General features: G+C 41.9%; 1 protein-coding gene across 2 annotated transcripts in view; it reads left to right on the plus strand.

Annotated features, from left to right (window-relative positions):
- The window catches only part of paip1 (poly(A) binding protein interacting protein 1), a 48,512-nt gene that overhangs the window by 12,897 nt on the left and 18,224 nt on the right, over positions 1 to 17,391 (plus strand). The window contains exons 3-8 of one of the 2 annotated variants that reach the window (XR_013579227.1): positions 6,678 to 6,881; positions 8,902 to 9,014; positions 9,717 to 9,828; positions 12,231 to 12,356; positions 12,621 to 12,727; positions 13,148 to 13,353. Coding sequence is in view for 1 of the 2 variants with exons in the window: in XM_078560430.1 (XP_078416556.1) it covers positions 6,678 to 6,881; positions 8,902 to 9,014; positions 9,717 to 9,828; positions 12,231 to 12,356; positions 12,621 to 12,727; positions 13,236 to 13,353 (780 nt within the window). In the remaining variant the exon portion in view is untranslated. The remainder of the gene's footprint in view (positions 1 to 6,677; positions 6,882 to 8,901; positions 9,015 to 9,716; positions 9,829 to 12,230; positions 12,357 to 12,620; positions 12,728 to 13,147; positions 13,354 to 17,391) is intronic. The other variant, XM_078560430.1, reaches the window with a different exon arrangement.

Consider the following 17,391-nt stretch of genomic DNA (forward strand, 5'->3'; position numbering starts at 1 on the left):
TAGAGTTTATTTCTGTGATTTTAATAACTTCTTGCTAAGACAAAAGGGTGTTTTATGATATCTTCCTTTGACCATTTGTTTAGGATAGGGGAGGCATGCCATCTTGCTTTCCTGAGCTCATCGTCTCAGACTTTGCTTAATTGCTACAGGTTCCTCATTAAATCAGAACCCTTATCAATAATGTCTTTGCAGGCCATCTGCTAGGTGATGTTTTTCACTCTGTGGTTGTTGGTAATCGGAATGAGTTACTTTACTTTTAAAACAAAAGGATGATTTGGAAAAGTTGCTTATAACCTTAAACTATGTAGGCCTAATACAAAAGATTGCAAAGTACTAATATTTAAAAGTTATACAGTGTGTTTGTAAAATATAAGTGCATAGCAGTAATCAATTTTTAAAATGTAAGGTAGTAAAGTCTCCTTATAGATTCAATTAATACATAGTCTTGAATGATAAAGTCTAAAAAGATTATACAGTTACAAAACTAGTTACAAAAGTTAGTTCTTAATACAAAGAATACATTGTGTCCAACATAATTGCTTTCTTCTAAAACACTACAAAGTAAAACTAGCTTAATGTAGGACACAGCTGCTGTTTTTTTCCCTCCTACCTTTCCTTTCCTGATAACACCCGGTTCTGATAAGGTTCTACAATGTGGGGGGAATATAAGCTTGCCCATTCAACCTTGAATGGAGTAACTCAATGTGGCTCTGTAATATGGAGATAAGTGCAACAAGGGCCTCTTCATCAGTTGTTCTGTAATTAATTCACTAGTATGCTACCTCATTGTGTCTAAAACCCCATGGTGCCTTTCTCTGTCAAATGAAGCCAAGCAGAGTCACATGATATTCACTGCTGGAGTCTTCTATTGGTTACAATTTAAAAAGATAGTATACTACGGGGTTAAAAGATCAATATGCTTTAATTGTGTGATCTACACTAAAACTAATCATTAAACATCATTTTCCATACAGTGGGTCTGTGACTGCCATTAAGCAACCATCTCCCCGAGATGGAGTTTTACTCTCTAACCCATCCCTCAACCAACATCACTGAAACAAGCTAACCCTTCATTATCGCATTGCTGTTGGTGGGAGTTTGCTGTGTGCAAATTGGCTGCCATTTTTCCCACATTAACAGAAATGCTTATACTTCAAAAGTATTTCATTGCCTGTAAGATGCTTCAGGATGTCCTGAAGTTCTGAAAGGTGCTATAGAAATGTGTGTCCTTTTTTTCAAAGAACTGCCACAGGCATGGTAGACATAATAGACTCATTCTGTGCTGTACAATTTGTTATAATCCAGTTAGGGACCATTTGTTTAATTTGACAGTTTGAAAGAGAATAAAGAATAAGTAATAAAGAATACGAGAATAAAGCCACAAGATTCCATGGTTTTAAACAAACAAAACAAACTTCATGATACAAAGTTAGAAAAGTTAAACAATTTACAATTTTTATTTTATACTCCCAACGTTCAGAATTAACATGAGGTAAATATGAATTAACAGGCAAACCGTGCTCAAGCACACCCCAATGCACAATAAACGTCAGGTGCAGTCAAAACCCATCCTACGGATTTTTCAGCAACCCATCCTGACATCAGTATCCACTACGAGGTACACAATCTCGTTAAAACTCTGTCTCCCTCACAAGGGATTTCAAGCCTTCACTTTCGAAGATTGAGCCTCTGAGCTCCCTCAAAAGTCACTCTGACTTGGACTGCTTCAATGACTGCTCACTTCCTGATGATTTAATCTCCTCCTGAGACTGCATTCCATTGGCTTCCTGAGCTGCATTCTAGAACCCGTCGCCCGGGCATTCCTCCAGCTCTGCAACCACACCGAGCAGGATGCCACTGCTCCAAAGAGTTACCTTTGCCCAACGGTCCTCCTCATGTCCTCTCCAAAACATACTTCCCTACCTATCTTTGTGTTATCTGCATCATCTGCAAATTTAGCTACCATGCCATCATTCCTCTCATTCAAGTCATTGATATAAATTGTAAAAAGTTGAGGCCCTAGCACAGACCCCTGCAGGACCCCACTCGGCACATCCTGCCAATCAGAAAAAAACTCATTCATGCATTCTTTGTTTAATGCCAGCCAGCCAATCTTCTATCCATGCTAATATGTTATCCCCCTACACCATGAGCTTTTATTTTCCGCAATAACCCTTAATGTGGCACCTTATCAAATGTCTTCTGGAAATAGAAGTACAGCATGTCTACAGGCTCTGCTTTATCCACAGCGCATGTTACTCCTTCAAAGAACGACAATAAATTGGTTAAACATGATTTCCCTTTCACAAAACCATGCTGACTCTTCCCGATTACCTTGAATTTCTCTAAGTGCCCTGCTATAACCTCTTTAATGGTTGATTCTAACACCTTCTCCACAACGGACGTCAAGCTAACTGGCCTACAGTTTCCTGTTTTCTCCTTTCTCTGCCTCCTTGAATAGAGGGGTTATGTTTGCTATAATAGATTCTGGAACCTTTCCAGAATCTAGCGAAATTTGGAAAATTAACACCAGTGCATCTACTACCTCATTAGCCACCTATTTTAAGACTCTAGGATGAAGTCCACGAGGACCTGGAGATTTGTCAGCCCACAGCTCCATCAGTTTGCTCAGTACCGTTTCCCTAGTGATTATAATTTCATCAAGTTCCCCTCTCTCTTCCACCTCCTGACTTAGAGCTATTACTGGAATATTTTTTGTATCCTCTATAGTGAAGACGGAAGCAAAATATTTGTTCATTTCATCTGCCATTTCCTTATTATCTACTATTAACTCCCCATTGTCACTCTCTAGAGGATCTATGCTCACTTTGCTTGCTGTTTTCCTTTTTAAATACCTGCAGAAACTTTTGCTATCCATTTTTACATTTCTAGCTAGTTTGCTCTCATGCTCTAATTTCTTTCTCCTGATTAACATTTTAGTCATTCTATGAACAGACGATCAAGGAGCAGGAGTAGGCCATTCAGCCTCTGGAGCCTGCTCTACCATTTAATAAGATCATGGCTGATCTGATAGTAACCTGAAATCTGCATCCCACCTACCCCCGATAACCTGTCACCCCTTTGCTTACCAATAATCTATCCACATCTTCCTTAAAGATATTCAAGAACTCTGCTTCCACCACCTTTTTGGTAAGAGAGTTCCAAAGACTCAGGACTCTGAATGAACAAAATTCACCTCACTTGTGTTTTAAACAGTGTCCCCTAGTTCTAGATTCTTCCACAAGAGGAAACATCCTTTTCACATCTACTCTGTCAAGACCCCTCAGGATCTTATATGTTTCAATCAAGTGACCTTTTACTCTTCTAAACTCCAGCGGAGACAAGCCTAGCCTGTCCACCATTTCCTCATAAGACAACCCACCCATTTCAGGTATTAGTCTGGTAAACCTTCTCTGAACTGCTTCCAACATATTTACATCCTTCCTTAAATAAGGTGACCAGTACTGTGCACAGATGTGGTCTCACTAGTGCCCTGTACAACTGAAGCATAACCTCCCTACTTTTGTATTCAATTCCCCTCACAATAAATGATAACATTCTATTAGTTTTCCTAATTACTTGCTGTACCTGCGTACTAGCCTTTTGTGATTCAAGCACTAAGACACCCAGATCCCTCTACACCTCAGCTCTGCAGCCTCTCAGCATTTAGATAATATGCTCTTTTATTCTTCCTGCCAAAATGGACAATTTCACATTTTCCCACATTATACTCCATTTGCCTGATCTCTGCCCACTCACTTAACTTACCTACATCTTTTTGTAGCCTCTTTATGCCCTCTTCACAGCTTACTTTCCTACCTATCTTCATGTCATCAGCAAATTTGGCAACCATCCCATCATCCAAGTAATTTATATAAATTGTAAACAATTGATCCCTGTGGCACTCCACTCATTGCATATTGCCAACCTGAAATAGACCCCATTTTGCCTACTCTCTGTTTCTTGTTAGCAAGCCAATCTATCCATGCCAATGTGTTATCCCCACACCATGAGCTTTTATTTTCCGCAATAACCTTTGATGTGGCACTTTATCAAATGCTTTCTGGAAATCTAAGTACAGTACATCCACTAGTTCCCCTTTATCCACAGCATATGTTACTTCCTCAAAGAACTCCAATAAGTTGGTTAAACACAATTTCCCTTTCACAAAATCATGTTGACTCTACCTGATGACCTTGAGCTTATCCAAGTGCCCTGCTATAATTTCTTTAATAATAGCTCTAATATTTTCCCTGTGACAGATGTTAAGCTAACTAGCCTGTAGTTTCCTTTTTTCTGCTTCCCTTTTTGAATAATGGAGTTCCATTTGCTATCTTCCAATCTAATGGGACCTTACCCGAATCTAGGGAGTTTTGGAAAATTAAAACCAATGCATCAACTATCTCACTAGACACTTTTAAGACCCTTTTAAGATGAAGTCCATCAGGACCCAGGCTCTTGTCAGCCCACAGCTCCAACAATTTACTCAGTACCACTTCTCTGGTTACTGTAATTTTCCTGACTTCCTCCCCCACTTCCATTTCCTGGTTTATCGCTGCTTCTCAGATGAATTCTCTGCCGTTCTTTATATTCTGACCAATAATCCGACCTGCCACTCAACTTTGTGCAGTTATTTGCTTTTGCTTTAAGTTTGATGCTTTCCTTAACTTCTTTAGTTAACCATGGGTGGTGGGTCCTCCCCTTAGAATTTTTCTTTATACTAGGAATATATTTATTTTGAAATATCCCCTGAAAGGTCTGCCACTGCTTCTCTGTTGATCTATCCCCTCGCCTTGTATCCCAGTTCACTTTAGCTAGCTCAGCTTTCATGCCCACATAGTTGCCCTTATTTAAGTTTAAAATATTAATCTTAGACCCACTCTTCTCCCTTTCAAAATGGATGAAAAGTTCAATCATATTGTGAAAGTTCAATCATATTGTGGTTGTTGTTTCCCTTTACCCTGAGGTCATAATCCTGTCATATTACACAATACCAAGTCTGATATAACTTGCTCACTGGTTGCTTCCAGAATGTGCTGCTCTCAGAAACTATCTCAAAAGCATTCTGTGAACTCCTCATCCAGGCTACTACTGCCAAACTGATTTTTTCAGTTTATATGTAAATTAAAATGACCCATGATTATTGCTGTCCATTCATCTCTCACACCCAATATTTCTCCTTGTATACTTTGACCTACATTGTGATTACTGTCGAGGGGCGTGTAGACCACTTCCACTAGTGACTTCTTTCCCCTTCTATTCCCCATCTCCACCCAAACCGATTCTACATCCTGATTTCCTGAACCAAGGTCATCTCTATTGCACCAATACCATCCTTGATCAACAGTGCTACCCTCCTACTTTTATGTAGCTTCCTATTCTTTTTGAATGTCACATACCTCTCAATATTCAGGACCTAATCCTTGTCATCCTGCAGCCACGTCTCTGTAATGGCCATCAGATCATATTTATTTACTTCAATGTGTGCTGTCATTTCATTTACTTTGAGTGCTGTGCGCATTCAGATATAGAGCCTTTAGTTTTGTCTTTTTGTTATCTTTGTAATATCTAGTCATGACTACTGGTGTATTCTTAGATTTTATCTCTGTCCCTTCCTGCTATTCTATGACCCTCATTTCCCAAATTGCTGTTATGCTCTCCTGCCTTGAATCTACACCTTGATTTGCTCTATCTACTGAAGCTTGATCTCTCAGCCCCTTTGTTTAGTTTAAAGCCCTCTCTACTTCCCTAGTTATATGATTTGCAAGAACACTCGTCCTAACACAGTTCAGGTGTAGACTGTCCCCCCACTTTCCCCAGTACTGGTATCAGTGCCCCATGAGCCGGAACCCACTTCTCCCACACCAGTCTTTAAGTCATGCCTACAGCTCTCCAGTCTTATTTGCCCTATGCCAATTTGCACATGGCTCAGGTAATAATCCTGAGATTATTACCTTTGAAGTTCTGCTTAATTTGGTACCTAGGTCCTCATACTGACTATGCAGAACCTCTTTCCTTGTCCTGCCCATGTCGTTGGTACCTACATGGACCACGATGACTGGATCCTCCCCTTCCCACTGCAAGTTCCTCCAGTGATGTGTGAGATTGAGAAATAGGCACTTGGAGCATCATGGTGAGAATTGAAGTCCTGTTTTTGCTTGGTACTGCACCATGCTTCTCTCTGATGCCAGAGACCTTAATTGTTTTTCTAAATTCCGTGTGATAAGTTTCCGGTTTAAAAAAAAGATAAAGATTCTTTCTCCCTTTTTCGAGCTCCTTACTTCCTATTTTGAGAATGATCCCTATGCTTTGCTTTGCTGCCTCCAACCCTGACTTCCTAAGGCATGCCTGGCTTTGCTGTGGAATGCAGAGACCCAGAGTGCCTTCATCTCCTCTATATTTGCTTTATTTGGAGCTGCAGGGGTTCATTCAACAGCAGACACAGAGCCCACATCTTTTGTGTTTTGCCAGATGATAGTTCCTGTTTATACTCGGGAGAACCGTCATACCCAATTGCTTTCACTGACTGAAAGAAAACAAAGCGGAAGGAATTTCTATATTCGTATGCTTATGACTTCCTCAGAAAGCAGTGTCCCAAGTGCCTCAGCTTATCACCTTTAACTTTCCCCTCTCTCTGCATTATCTGATATGTGTCTCTACCCCTGGTCTCTCAACAGAAAGCAGTGCCAGACGAGACATTTGTGGAATTTGAAATACCCTCTGACCTCTCACTTGCTGATTATCTCCATGATTTTCTGAGTCTCCTGACCTCTCATCCTGGTAGCTTTGAGCTGGAGATTGTGCAATTCACGGAGATGATGAATGGCTGGGTCAACACTGACGAAGCATTACAAGAAGTGGTGGAAATAATCTACCAACAGGTGAGATTTACCAATGTGTGTTTGAGTGAGCGACATTTGTTTGGGGAGGTGCGTGTGGATAGGGGATGAAGATACATGTGTGAAATATTGTGGATGATATAGAGTGTATGTGTATGTCAATTCACTGTGCACAGGTGACGTTGTGAGACTATATTTATGCAATTTCTAAAAAGTTTTTGAAGCCATGACTAGCCTCTGGCAAGATGGTTGTGGTTGTTGTTTAGATAAAGTCAGGTTTTCAAGCAGCTCCACTGAGCTATTCACACCTTTTTAAGGCGCGATTACTTTAGTTTCGAGATTCTTGGCATTTTTTAATGTTGATTCAAATGCAAAGTGCTAACAATGTAATCATGTTCAGTGATGAAGTTGCTCCCCCTATTGGGAAGGTTGCTTGCTTTTTGCGGCTAATGTCCTGAGCTGGGTAACAGGACCCAGGAGTGTAACTGTGGAACTCCCTTGTGATGGGGACAATCTCAGTCTCACTCTGTACTCTTTCAATCTCTCCAAAAGTGTACTAAGTTAATGGTAGGCAAGATATTGGGTTTGATTTGTAAACTGCTTTATTCCACACCCTTCCTGCATTAGTTTATGAAGTAGAACTATAGGGCAATAGTGACTCAAAACACAAACAAAAGGTGAGGGAGACCTTTTTGGTGGGTGTACAACCCATCCACTCGATTGTTGAACCTTGGGCACCTCCCTCAACTACTTCCACCCTCTCTGAGTACTAATTGTTGGGAGATGTGAAAAGGTAAAAGCTTTTCAGCAAATAAACTCCTCAACTTCCAAAGGCAGCCAAGTGAGCTCCAGGAGAGCATGCACAGGCCACACTCCAAAATTCAGTGACATTGAATCTGGTGCTCGACTTGAGCCAGATTGTCTGCCAAGGCTCCACATTTACTCCGATGATAAATAAGAGGCCCAGTCATATCATTAAATGTGATGAGTCCTGAACCGTTCGTGCCTTCCCACTGCAAATTGTGTAACTTACTCCCACTAGGAGCAAAGAACACACTTTCTCCTGTCTGTGACTGCATGCCAAAGTCAATGCTAGATAACCTGTCTGGTTGTATTCCCTTTTGACTTTTCTGTAGCAGTTTTGTACAACTGAGGGCTTAGTAGGCCATTTCATTGGGCAGTTAAGAGCTACACACATTGTTGAATTCTTTATTGGATTTTTAAATCATGTTTATATTTATGGACCCTAGTTTTGGATTCCTCCACAAGTAGAAATATGTTTGGTGAAAATTTATGTCAAAGTAACAGTGAGGCTAATCATGCAAATGACATGGCCACTTAGTGGTGGGACAGATGCAAGATTAAATGGGGAAATCCAAAGTTTGTTAGTGATGCTCTGCTCTACTGTTAGGTTTATCTCACTGCCCAGCTAGCCATTCAAATGCATTCTCTGCCGCACTCTTACCTTTCTGTCCTTGACCTCCTATGCTGTTGTAATGAAGTTCAACAGAAGCTCGAGGAACAGCACTACATGTTTTGATTAGTCACTACACAGCCTTCTGCACTTCAAGGTCAAGTTTAGCAATTTCAAATAAAAAACTGCTGCTCCAATTCTTTCAGATTGCAGGTGCTGGTTATGGATCTGCTGTTGTCATTTACACCTCCTCTGGACCCATTTTTTGTTTCTTGTTCCATTATCAGCACTTTTGCCTTGCCCCAACATCCCTTATGTCATCTAATATCTCCTGCCTTCTACCCCTATCACAGACCTTGCCCCCCCCCCCCCCCCCCCCCCCCCCCTCCTGCCTGCACCTCACCGTTCCCTACCTCTGTACCTGTTTAAATCCTTACATCTCTACCTTTTCCCAGTCTGATGAAAGGCCACAGACCTGAACATGAACTCTTGTTTCTCCCTCCACAGATGCTGTCTGACCAGCTGAGTATTTTCAGCATTTTCTGTTTTTACAGTAAATGTGCTGCATTGATCACGATCGCTGTACTTTCCAAGGCTACCTCTTCTGTGAGGAACCTGGTTCAGTCCACTTTGTTTTCTGTCCTTTAGGCGACCACAGTGCCCAACTTCACATACACAGGGGCTCGACTGTGTAACTACCTGTCCCAGAACCTAACCATCAACCCTAGAAACAGCAACTTCCGGCAGCTGCTATTACAAAGGTAGGTGCTGCGTCACGCATTTGCCATGAAGTTAATTTGCTATCTGTATTGTCCAATGTTCTGTTCTCTTTCCCCTTCAGAATGTGTTATATTTGTCATGCAACAAAGCAAGGAACTTAGAAGGAAGTTGTGCAAGACAGCGGGTTAGTCCACAGCTAGAAGAAAGATTTGTATTTATACAGTGCCTTTCAGGACCTCTACATCTCAGAGTACTTCATACTTGATGAAGTACTTTTATTATGTAGTCACTGTTGTAATGTAGGAAATGTGACAGCCAATTTGCACACAGCAAGCTCCCACAAACAACAATGCGGTAATGGCCAGCTTTTTTTTAAAGAGATGTTGATTGTGGATTAGATATAGTCCAGGGCACTGAGGAGAATTCCTCTACCCCTTATAAAGTACAGTCAGAGGATCTTTTGTGACTACCTAAAAGGGCAGACAGGACCTCAGTTTCATGACAAATCTGAAAGCTGGTTCCTCCAGCAGTGTAGCACTGCTTAAGCCCTGCACTGGAGTGTCAGTCTAGGTTATGTGCTCAAGTCTCTGGAGTGGGGCTTGAACCCACAGCCTTCTGATTCAGAGGTGAGAGTGCTGCCCACACAGCTGTGGCTGGCACCTGTGGGTTTGGCACTCCGGCTCCAGAAAGCAGGCAGCTACACTTGTATATCTGAATGGCACTGCTCTGTCTTTTTTCCCTAGGTGTCAGACGGAATATGTAAAGAGAGACGAAGCGGTGAAAGGTGACGAGAAAACCAGGAAGACGTTCCACTCATTTGTGCTGTTCCTGGGCGAGCTGTATCTCAACCTGGAGGTGAGGACTCAAGTGTTTTAAACCGTGCTTTCCCCACCCTCCTTTGTTATTTGTTAAATACTTGTGCAAAGCTGACCGGAAAGTAATTCACAGGAAAACAGTCATTGTCCCATTCATTTCTAATTTAACTTGTAGCAGAAATCAGCAGCCACCTAATAATCTGTGTTGTGACAGCAAATTCAGCCACAGCAATTTTTTGGTGAACTGGAGAGATTTCTCTGGACCTTTTCTTTTGGAAGTCCAGCAAACCATTGTGATCTTGTCCGGCCCTACAAACATCAGTCTGATGTTTAGCTATGTCCGCCAGCATTACCTGGGAAGGTTGGACCCAGCCAACTGACTGAGAAGGAACAAGATCACTGGCTAGTGGTCAGTGGAGTCGTGAAGAATGACTTTTTATATCCTTTGAGGCGTTTCAAAGCTATTCGCAGCCAGTGAATTACTTTTGAAGTGTAGTCAGTGATGTTTTGTAGGAAAATCTAGCAGCCAATTTTTATAGCAAGATCACTCAATGATATAAATGGTCAGTTAACTTGTTTTCTTGGTGGCGTTGACAGAGAGATGAATGTTGGCTAGGCGAATTCCCCTGCTCTTCAAATAGTGAAGCTACCTGAACAGGTAGACAAGGCCTCAGTTTAATGTCTCTGATTCAATCTTAACTTTCAAAAGGGAATTGGAAATATACTTGAAGGATCAAATTTGCAGGGCTATGGGGAAAGACCAGGGGTGAGTGAGCCCACAGTATCACAGTATGGAAGGAGGCCATTAGGTCCATCGAGTGTTTACTGACTCTCTGAAAGAGCATTCCACCTTGTCCCACTCCCTTTCTTATCCCCGTAACCTTGCACATTCTCTCTCTCCAGGTAGCAATCCAATTCCCTTTTGAATACCTCGATCAAACCTGCATCCACCACCCTTTCAGGAAGTTTGTTCCAGACTCCAACCACCCTCTGGGTAAAAAAATTTTCCTCACATCACATTTACTCCTTTTGCCAATTATTTTGAATCTGTGCCCTCTAGTTCTTGATGTACACGAGTGGGGACAGGTTCTCACTATTTACCCTGCCCATATCCCTCAGGATCTTGAATACCTCTATCAAGTCTCCTCTCAGCTGCCTTTTCTCCAAGGAAAAGAGTCCCAACCTCTCCAATCTATCCTCATAGCTACAGTTCTTTATCCCGGGAATCATTCTAGTGAACCTCCTCTGTACTCTCTCCAATATTATGCCTTCACGTCCTTCCTCAAGTATGGCGTCCAGAACTGGATGCAGTACTCCAGATGAGGCCTAACTAGTGCTTTACACGAGTTCAACATGACCTCCTCATTCTTGTACTCAATGCCGTATTAATAAAGCCTAAGATACTATATGCTTTAATAACTCCTCTCTCAACATGCCCTGAGGTCTTCAATGACCTATGAACGTATACATCGAGGTCCCTCTGTTTCTGCACCTCCTTTAGAGCCTCTCCCTTTATTTTATACAGTCTCACCATATCTTTCCTGCCAAAACAAATCAGCTCACTCTTCTCTGCATTGAACTTCATCTGCCACCTGTCTGCCCAATCCACCGGCATGCCTATGTCCTTTTGAAGTTCAGGACTATCCCCATCACAGCTGACAACATTTCCAATCTTCGTATCATCTGCAAGTTTTGAAATCATGCCCTGTACACCACAGTCTGGGTCATTAATATATTTCAGGAAGAGCAACACTGACCCCTGGGGAACTTGACTACAAACCTATCTCCAATCTAAAAAGCAACCATTTATCACTACTTTCTTTTCCTGTCACTCAACCAATTTCTTATCCAAGTACCTACTTTCCCTTTTATTCCATGACCTAGAATTTTGCTCGCAAATCTGTTATGTGGCGCTGTATCAAATGCCTTTTGAAAGCCCATATACACCAAATCAGCATTTCCTTTATCAACTTTCTCTGTTACCTCTTCAAAAAAACTCCAAGTTAGTTAAACCAATTGGATCGAACCTTCAAAAAGCTGACAGGCCTAGCTATATGGCTTCCTCCTGTGCTGTGTATGATTCTTTAAATTTAATGATCTGAAGATGTGAGACTGTACATTCATTTAGGTTGAGTCATACTGAAGCTATGTTAGGAGTACCAAATGAAAACAAAGTTCTAAAAAAACTCAGCAGGCCTGGAAGCATCTATGGAGAGAGAAACAAGAGTTAATGTTTCAAGTCCAAAATGACTCCAAAGCGGTATGGTTCTGAAGAAGGCTCATACCAGACCTGCTGAGTGTTCCAGCGTTTTCTCTCTTTATTTCAGATCTCCAGTATTTCGCTTCTGCATTAGGAGCATATTTGATTGTGGCAGAACCAATTAATTCATTATTTAAAGGGGTTTTTGAAGGTCTAATTTTCTTTTTGCTGCGGATTGGCAGGTTAAAGGTCCAAATGGAGCACCGACACGAGCTGAGATTTTGCAGACAGGTCTTCGTGAATTACTGAATTCACTGCTTTCTCAACCCGTGGATGATAACCTCATCTGTGCTGTAAAATTACTGAAGGTATGGTGTCATTCATGCTTTTTAAGTTTCCTATTTTGCCTGGCGCATTTCCTGCCTGCCTCATTTACACCATCCTCCTCCTATGTGCTCTGTATGGAGAATTTAGGGTGCCTGCGTCCAGTATTGTGTGCATATGTGAACGCCTGTACGTGAATAAGCAGTATGGCCGATGCACCCAACTTTTTATGCCTGGAGGTATCATTCTTGTTTTCTCACGTGCATGAGCATTGTTATTTTCTCTAATTCTTCTTCCTTTCTTCGTAGCTGACGGGATCAGTGTTAGAAGATGCCTGGAAGGGACAAGGGAAGCCAGACATGATTGATATAATTCAGCGAATTGAGAATGTTGTTCTAGATTCTGACTGTAGCAGGTAAGTATTTGTCGGGTGGTGCAGCAGGCCTGGAGCCTAGAGCATTGTTTTAGCAGACTGCTGGACTGTGTAGTTGTAACTGTTCTGAAGATTTCTGCCTTGGTAATTACTGGGCTGAGTTAGATTGGTGAATGCTCCAGGGAAGGTTTCCTCTCTTAGTCACCATTAATTCCCTAAAGAAAAAGAGAAAGAATGCAACAGTAAGTCAGAACAGAAAAATGGGATAATGATGAGAACTTGCCCACACCCCACGGAAGATTGTGTACCCCAAGCCCCACAGAGTGGGCAAAGCTGCGTTTAAAATATTCAGAGTAAATGAAACTCATGAATTATACAATGTCCCAGTGATTCATCTCCAGTTTTAGGAATCTGTCTGCAAAATTTTGTATTTAAATGGAATCAAATGCAGTTGTTTCTTAGGATGCCTAAGAGGACTTCTCCAGGAACCAGTGAAACCCATCACATGCATCTTGGCCACTCATTGCTCTCTGATCTTAATTATTCTCAGGGATGTCAAGCAGATGTTGCTGAAGCTGGTGGAGCTACGGTCAAGTAACTGGGGTCGTGTTCACACAGCAGCAACGTATAATGAAGCTACACCTGAAAATGATCCCAACTATTATATGGTAAGATTATATAGATTTTTATATAGCAGTTTCATAACCTCAGGCAGTCCCAAAACGCTCTGCAGCCAATAAAGTACTTTTGAAGTTTAATCATTGTTGTAATTTAGGAATTTTAGCATCCAATTTGCGCACAGCAAGTTCCCACAAACACCAGTGCTCTTATGATTAGATAATATTTCAGTGATATTGGCTAAGTGATTAATATTGACCAACATGATGGGGAGATTTCTTCTGCTCTTCAGAATAATGCCGTGGGACTTTTACATTCTGAAGGCGCTGATGGGGTCTCGGTTCAGCATCTCATCTGACGGATGACACCTCTGGCAGTACGGCACTCCTTCAGTGCTGTTGCCAGAGTGGAATTGAACCCCAGACTTTCGGACTCTGAGTCAAGGATGCTTCCCATGGAGTCATGGTTAACACGGTACTTTAAAGCATCCAGAACTATTGCCTCCTGTTCTTGGGATTGAAAACTGTAAGGCAAAGGGAACTTGGTCCATGGGATATAAGTGTCATGGAATCATTTACGGTACAGAAGGGGGCCATTCGGCCCATTGAGTCCAAGCTGGAGCAGTTCAGACAGTACCATTCTCCCCACTCGATCCCTGTTGTCCTGCAAGTTTATTTCCTTCCAGTTCCCGTCCAATTTCCTTTTGAAATCATTGTTTCCGCTTTCACCACCCCCATTGGCAGTGAATTCCAGGTCAATACTGCTCACTGCATAAAAAATCCTTCCTCACATTTCCCCTGCAACTCTTGCCCAAAACCTTAAATCTGTATCCCTCAATCCTAGTACCATCAGCTAAAGGGAAGAGTTTTTCTATGTGTACCTTATCTAAGTAGGTGTTGACCACAGCTCAGTGGGCAGCACTCTCACCTCTGAATCAGAAGATTGTAGGTTAAAACTGCATTGCAGAGACTTGAGCACAAACTAGGCTGACAATCCAGTGCAAGACTGAGGGAGTGCTGCACTGCTGGAGGTGCTAGTTTTCAGATGAGTTATAATCTTGTATACCTCTATCAAATCTTCCCATATTTTCTTTTGCTCCAAGGAGAACAACTCCAGCCTTTCCAACCTAACCTTGTAACTTAAAAAGTGACATCCTTGGAACTATTCTGGTAAATCTCTGCACCCTTTCAAGGAACTTCACATCTTTCCTAAAGTGTAGTGAATGGAACTGGACTCAAGACTCTGCTTGGGGCCAAACCAGAGCTTTATAAAGGTTCAGCATAACTTCCCTACTTTTGTACTCAATGCCTCTATTTACGAAGCCCAAGATCCCATATGCTTTGCCAACCACTTCCTTAATATGTCCCGTCACTTTCAAATGTCACTGGACATGCACCCCCAAGCCTCGCTGTTCCTGCACAATTTTTAAAATTAAATCATTAATTCTATATTGCCACTCCCCCATCCCATCTGCATCACCTCACACCTCTCTATTACGTTCCATTGCAACCCATTCTACTAGCCTATCTTCCTCTCATTCTCCCTGCATCTGTTGCTCAAAATTTAATGTCTGCAAGCCCTTGTACAATCAGCTAATCAGAAGAGTTTTTCCATGTCTATCTTTAAGCAGGCAATTTGTATCATCCTCACTGTTTGCCACGCTTCCAAGTTTGGTATCATTGGCAGATTTTGAAATGTTACTCTGTATTCCAAGATCCAGGTCATTTATATACATATCAAACACCCTAGCACTGACCCTTGGGGGGGACACCATTGTCTACCATCCTCCTGTCTAAAAAAAAACAAACATTTACCACAACTTGTTGCTTTCTGTCCTTAAGTCAAGTTTTTTTATCCAATTGCACTCTGGCCCTACTATTCCATAAGTCGCAATTTTGTTAACCAGCCTTTTATGTTCTACTTTGTCAAATGCTTTCTTAAAATCCATATAGACAACATCCACCGCATTCCCTTCATCAACCTTCTCTGTTATTTCATCAAAAATTTAATTAGCTTAGTCCAGCACGATCTGCTTTTTAAAAATCCATGCTTGTTCTCTCTCATTAACTCAAATCTCTCCAAGCACCTGTTAATTTTTTTCCCCTGATTATGGTTACCAAAACCTTACCCACCACTGATAAACTAAGTAGCCTATAGTTGCTGGGACTGTCCTTGAACCCCCCCCCCTTGTCACATTTGCTACTCCTGAATCCTCTGGAACCTCACCCATTACTAGGGAAGCTTGGAAAATTAAGGCAACCCCTTCCACTGTCTCCACCCCCACTTCTCTTAGCAATCTGGGATGCCAGCCATCTGGACAAAGTGATACCCTCAGCATTGCCAGATTTTCCAGAACCACCTCCCGTACGATTTTCATTCTATCAATTGCCTTCTCTATCTCCATTTCTACTGATACTGTGTCAGATTCCTCTCCCTTAGTAAACACTAATACAAAGAACTCATTAAGTAATCTCGCCTTGCCGTGTCTCTAAGTATGGTGGAATTTGAATTTAATATAAGTCTGGAATTTTAAAGTCTAATGATGACCATGAGACCATTGTCAATTGATGTAAAAACCCATCTGGTTCACTCATGTCCTTTAGGGAAGGAAATCTGCTGTCCTTACCTGGCCTGGCCTACATGTGACTCCAGATCCACAATAATGTGGTTGACTCTTAAATACCCTCTGAACAAGGGCAATTAGGGATGGGCAATAAATGCTGTCCTAGCCGGCGACACCCATATCCCATGAACGAATGAAAAAAAAAAATCACCCCTTCTTTGTCCCTAATAGGACCCACTCCATTTCTTATTCCTTGCTTACTATTTACATGTTGGTAGAAGATTTTTTGGGTCCCTTTTATGTTGACCACCATTCTATTCTTGTATAAATAAAAGCAAAATACTGCAGATGCTGGGAATCTGAAATAAAAACAGAAAATGCTGGAAAAATTCAGCACGTCAGCAGCATCTGTGGAGAGAGAAACAGAGTTAACATTTCGAGCCCATCTGATTCTTCCAAATGCTATTCTTGTACTCTCTTTTTGCCAGTCTTATTTTTCTCTCCACCTCCCCTCTCAACCGAATGCATTTAACTTGATTCTCACTTGAAGATCTCATCTGGCATACATCATACACCCTCCTTGATTGTTTCACCATAACCTCTATCTCCCTTGTCATCCAAGGAGCCCTGTTTGTGGCTCCCTTACCTTTCGCCCTTGTTGGAATGTACCTAGGCTGTACCAGGAGCTTCTTCCTAAAGATCACCCAATGTTTCAATACAATTTTTCTTGCCCGTCTCTGGTTCCATTTTAACCCTGGCTAGATACCTTGTCATCGCATTTAAATTAGCCCTCTTCCAATTTAGTTCTAATATAGATTGTTCCTTGCTCTTCTCTATTACTAATCTAAACCATATGATATCTTTTTAAAAATTCATTCACAGTATGTGGGCTTCGCTGGCTGGGCCAGCATTTATTGCCCATCCCCAGTTGCCCTTGAGAAGGTGGTGGTGAGCTGCCTTCTTGAACCATCCAGGATTTCCAGGATTTTGACCCAGCGACAGTGAAGGAACGGCAATATATTTCCAAGTCAGGATGATGAGTGACTTGGAGGGGAACTTCCAGGTGGTGGTGGTCCCATCTATCTGCTGCCCTTGTCCTTCTAGATGGTAGTGGTCGTGGGTTTGGAAGGTGCTGCCTAAGGAGCCTTGGTGAATTCCTGCAATGCACCTTGTAGATGGTACACACTGCTGCTACTGTACATCGGTGGTGGAGGGAGTAAATGTTTGTGGATGTGGTGCCAATCAAGCAGGCTGCTTTGTTCTGGATGGTATCCAGCTTCTTCAGTGTTGTAGGAGCTGGACTCATCCAGGTAAGTGGGGAGTATTCCATCACACTTCTGATGTGTGTCTTGTAGATGGTGGACAGGCTTTGGGAGTCAGGAGGTGAGTTACTCATTGCACGATTCCTAGCCTCTGACCTGCTCTTGTAGCCACAGTATTTATATGGCTAGTCCAGTTCAGTTTCTGGTCAATGGTAACCCCCAGGATGTTGATAGTGGGGGATTCAGTGATGGTAATGCCATTG

This window comes from Cetorhinus maximus, chromosome 2 (assembly GCF_964194155.1).
Source record: "Cetorhinus maximus chromosome 2, sCetMax3.hap1.1, whole genome shotgun sequence".
NCBI classification, from domain to species: Eukaryota; Metazoa; Chordata; class Chondrichthyes; order Lamniformes; family Cetorhinidae; genus Cetorhinus; species Cetorhinus maximus.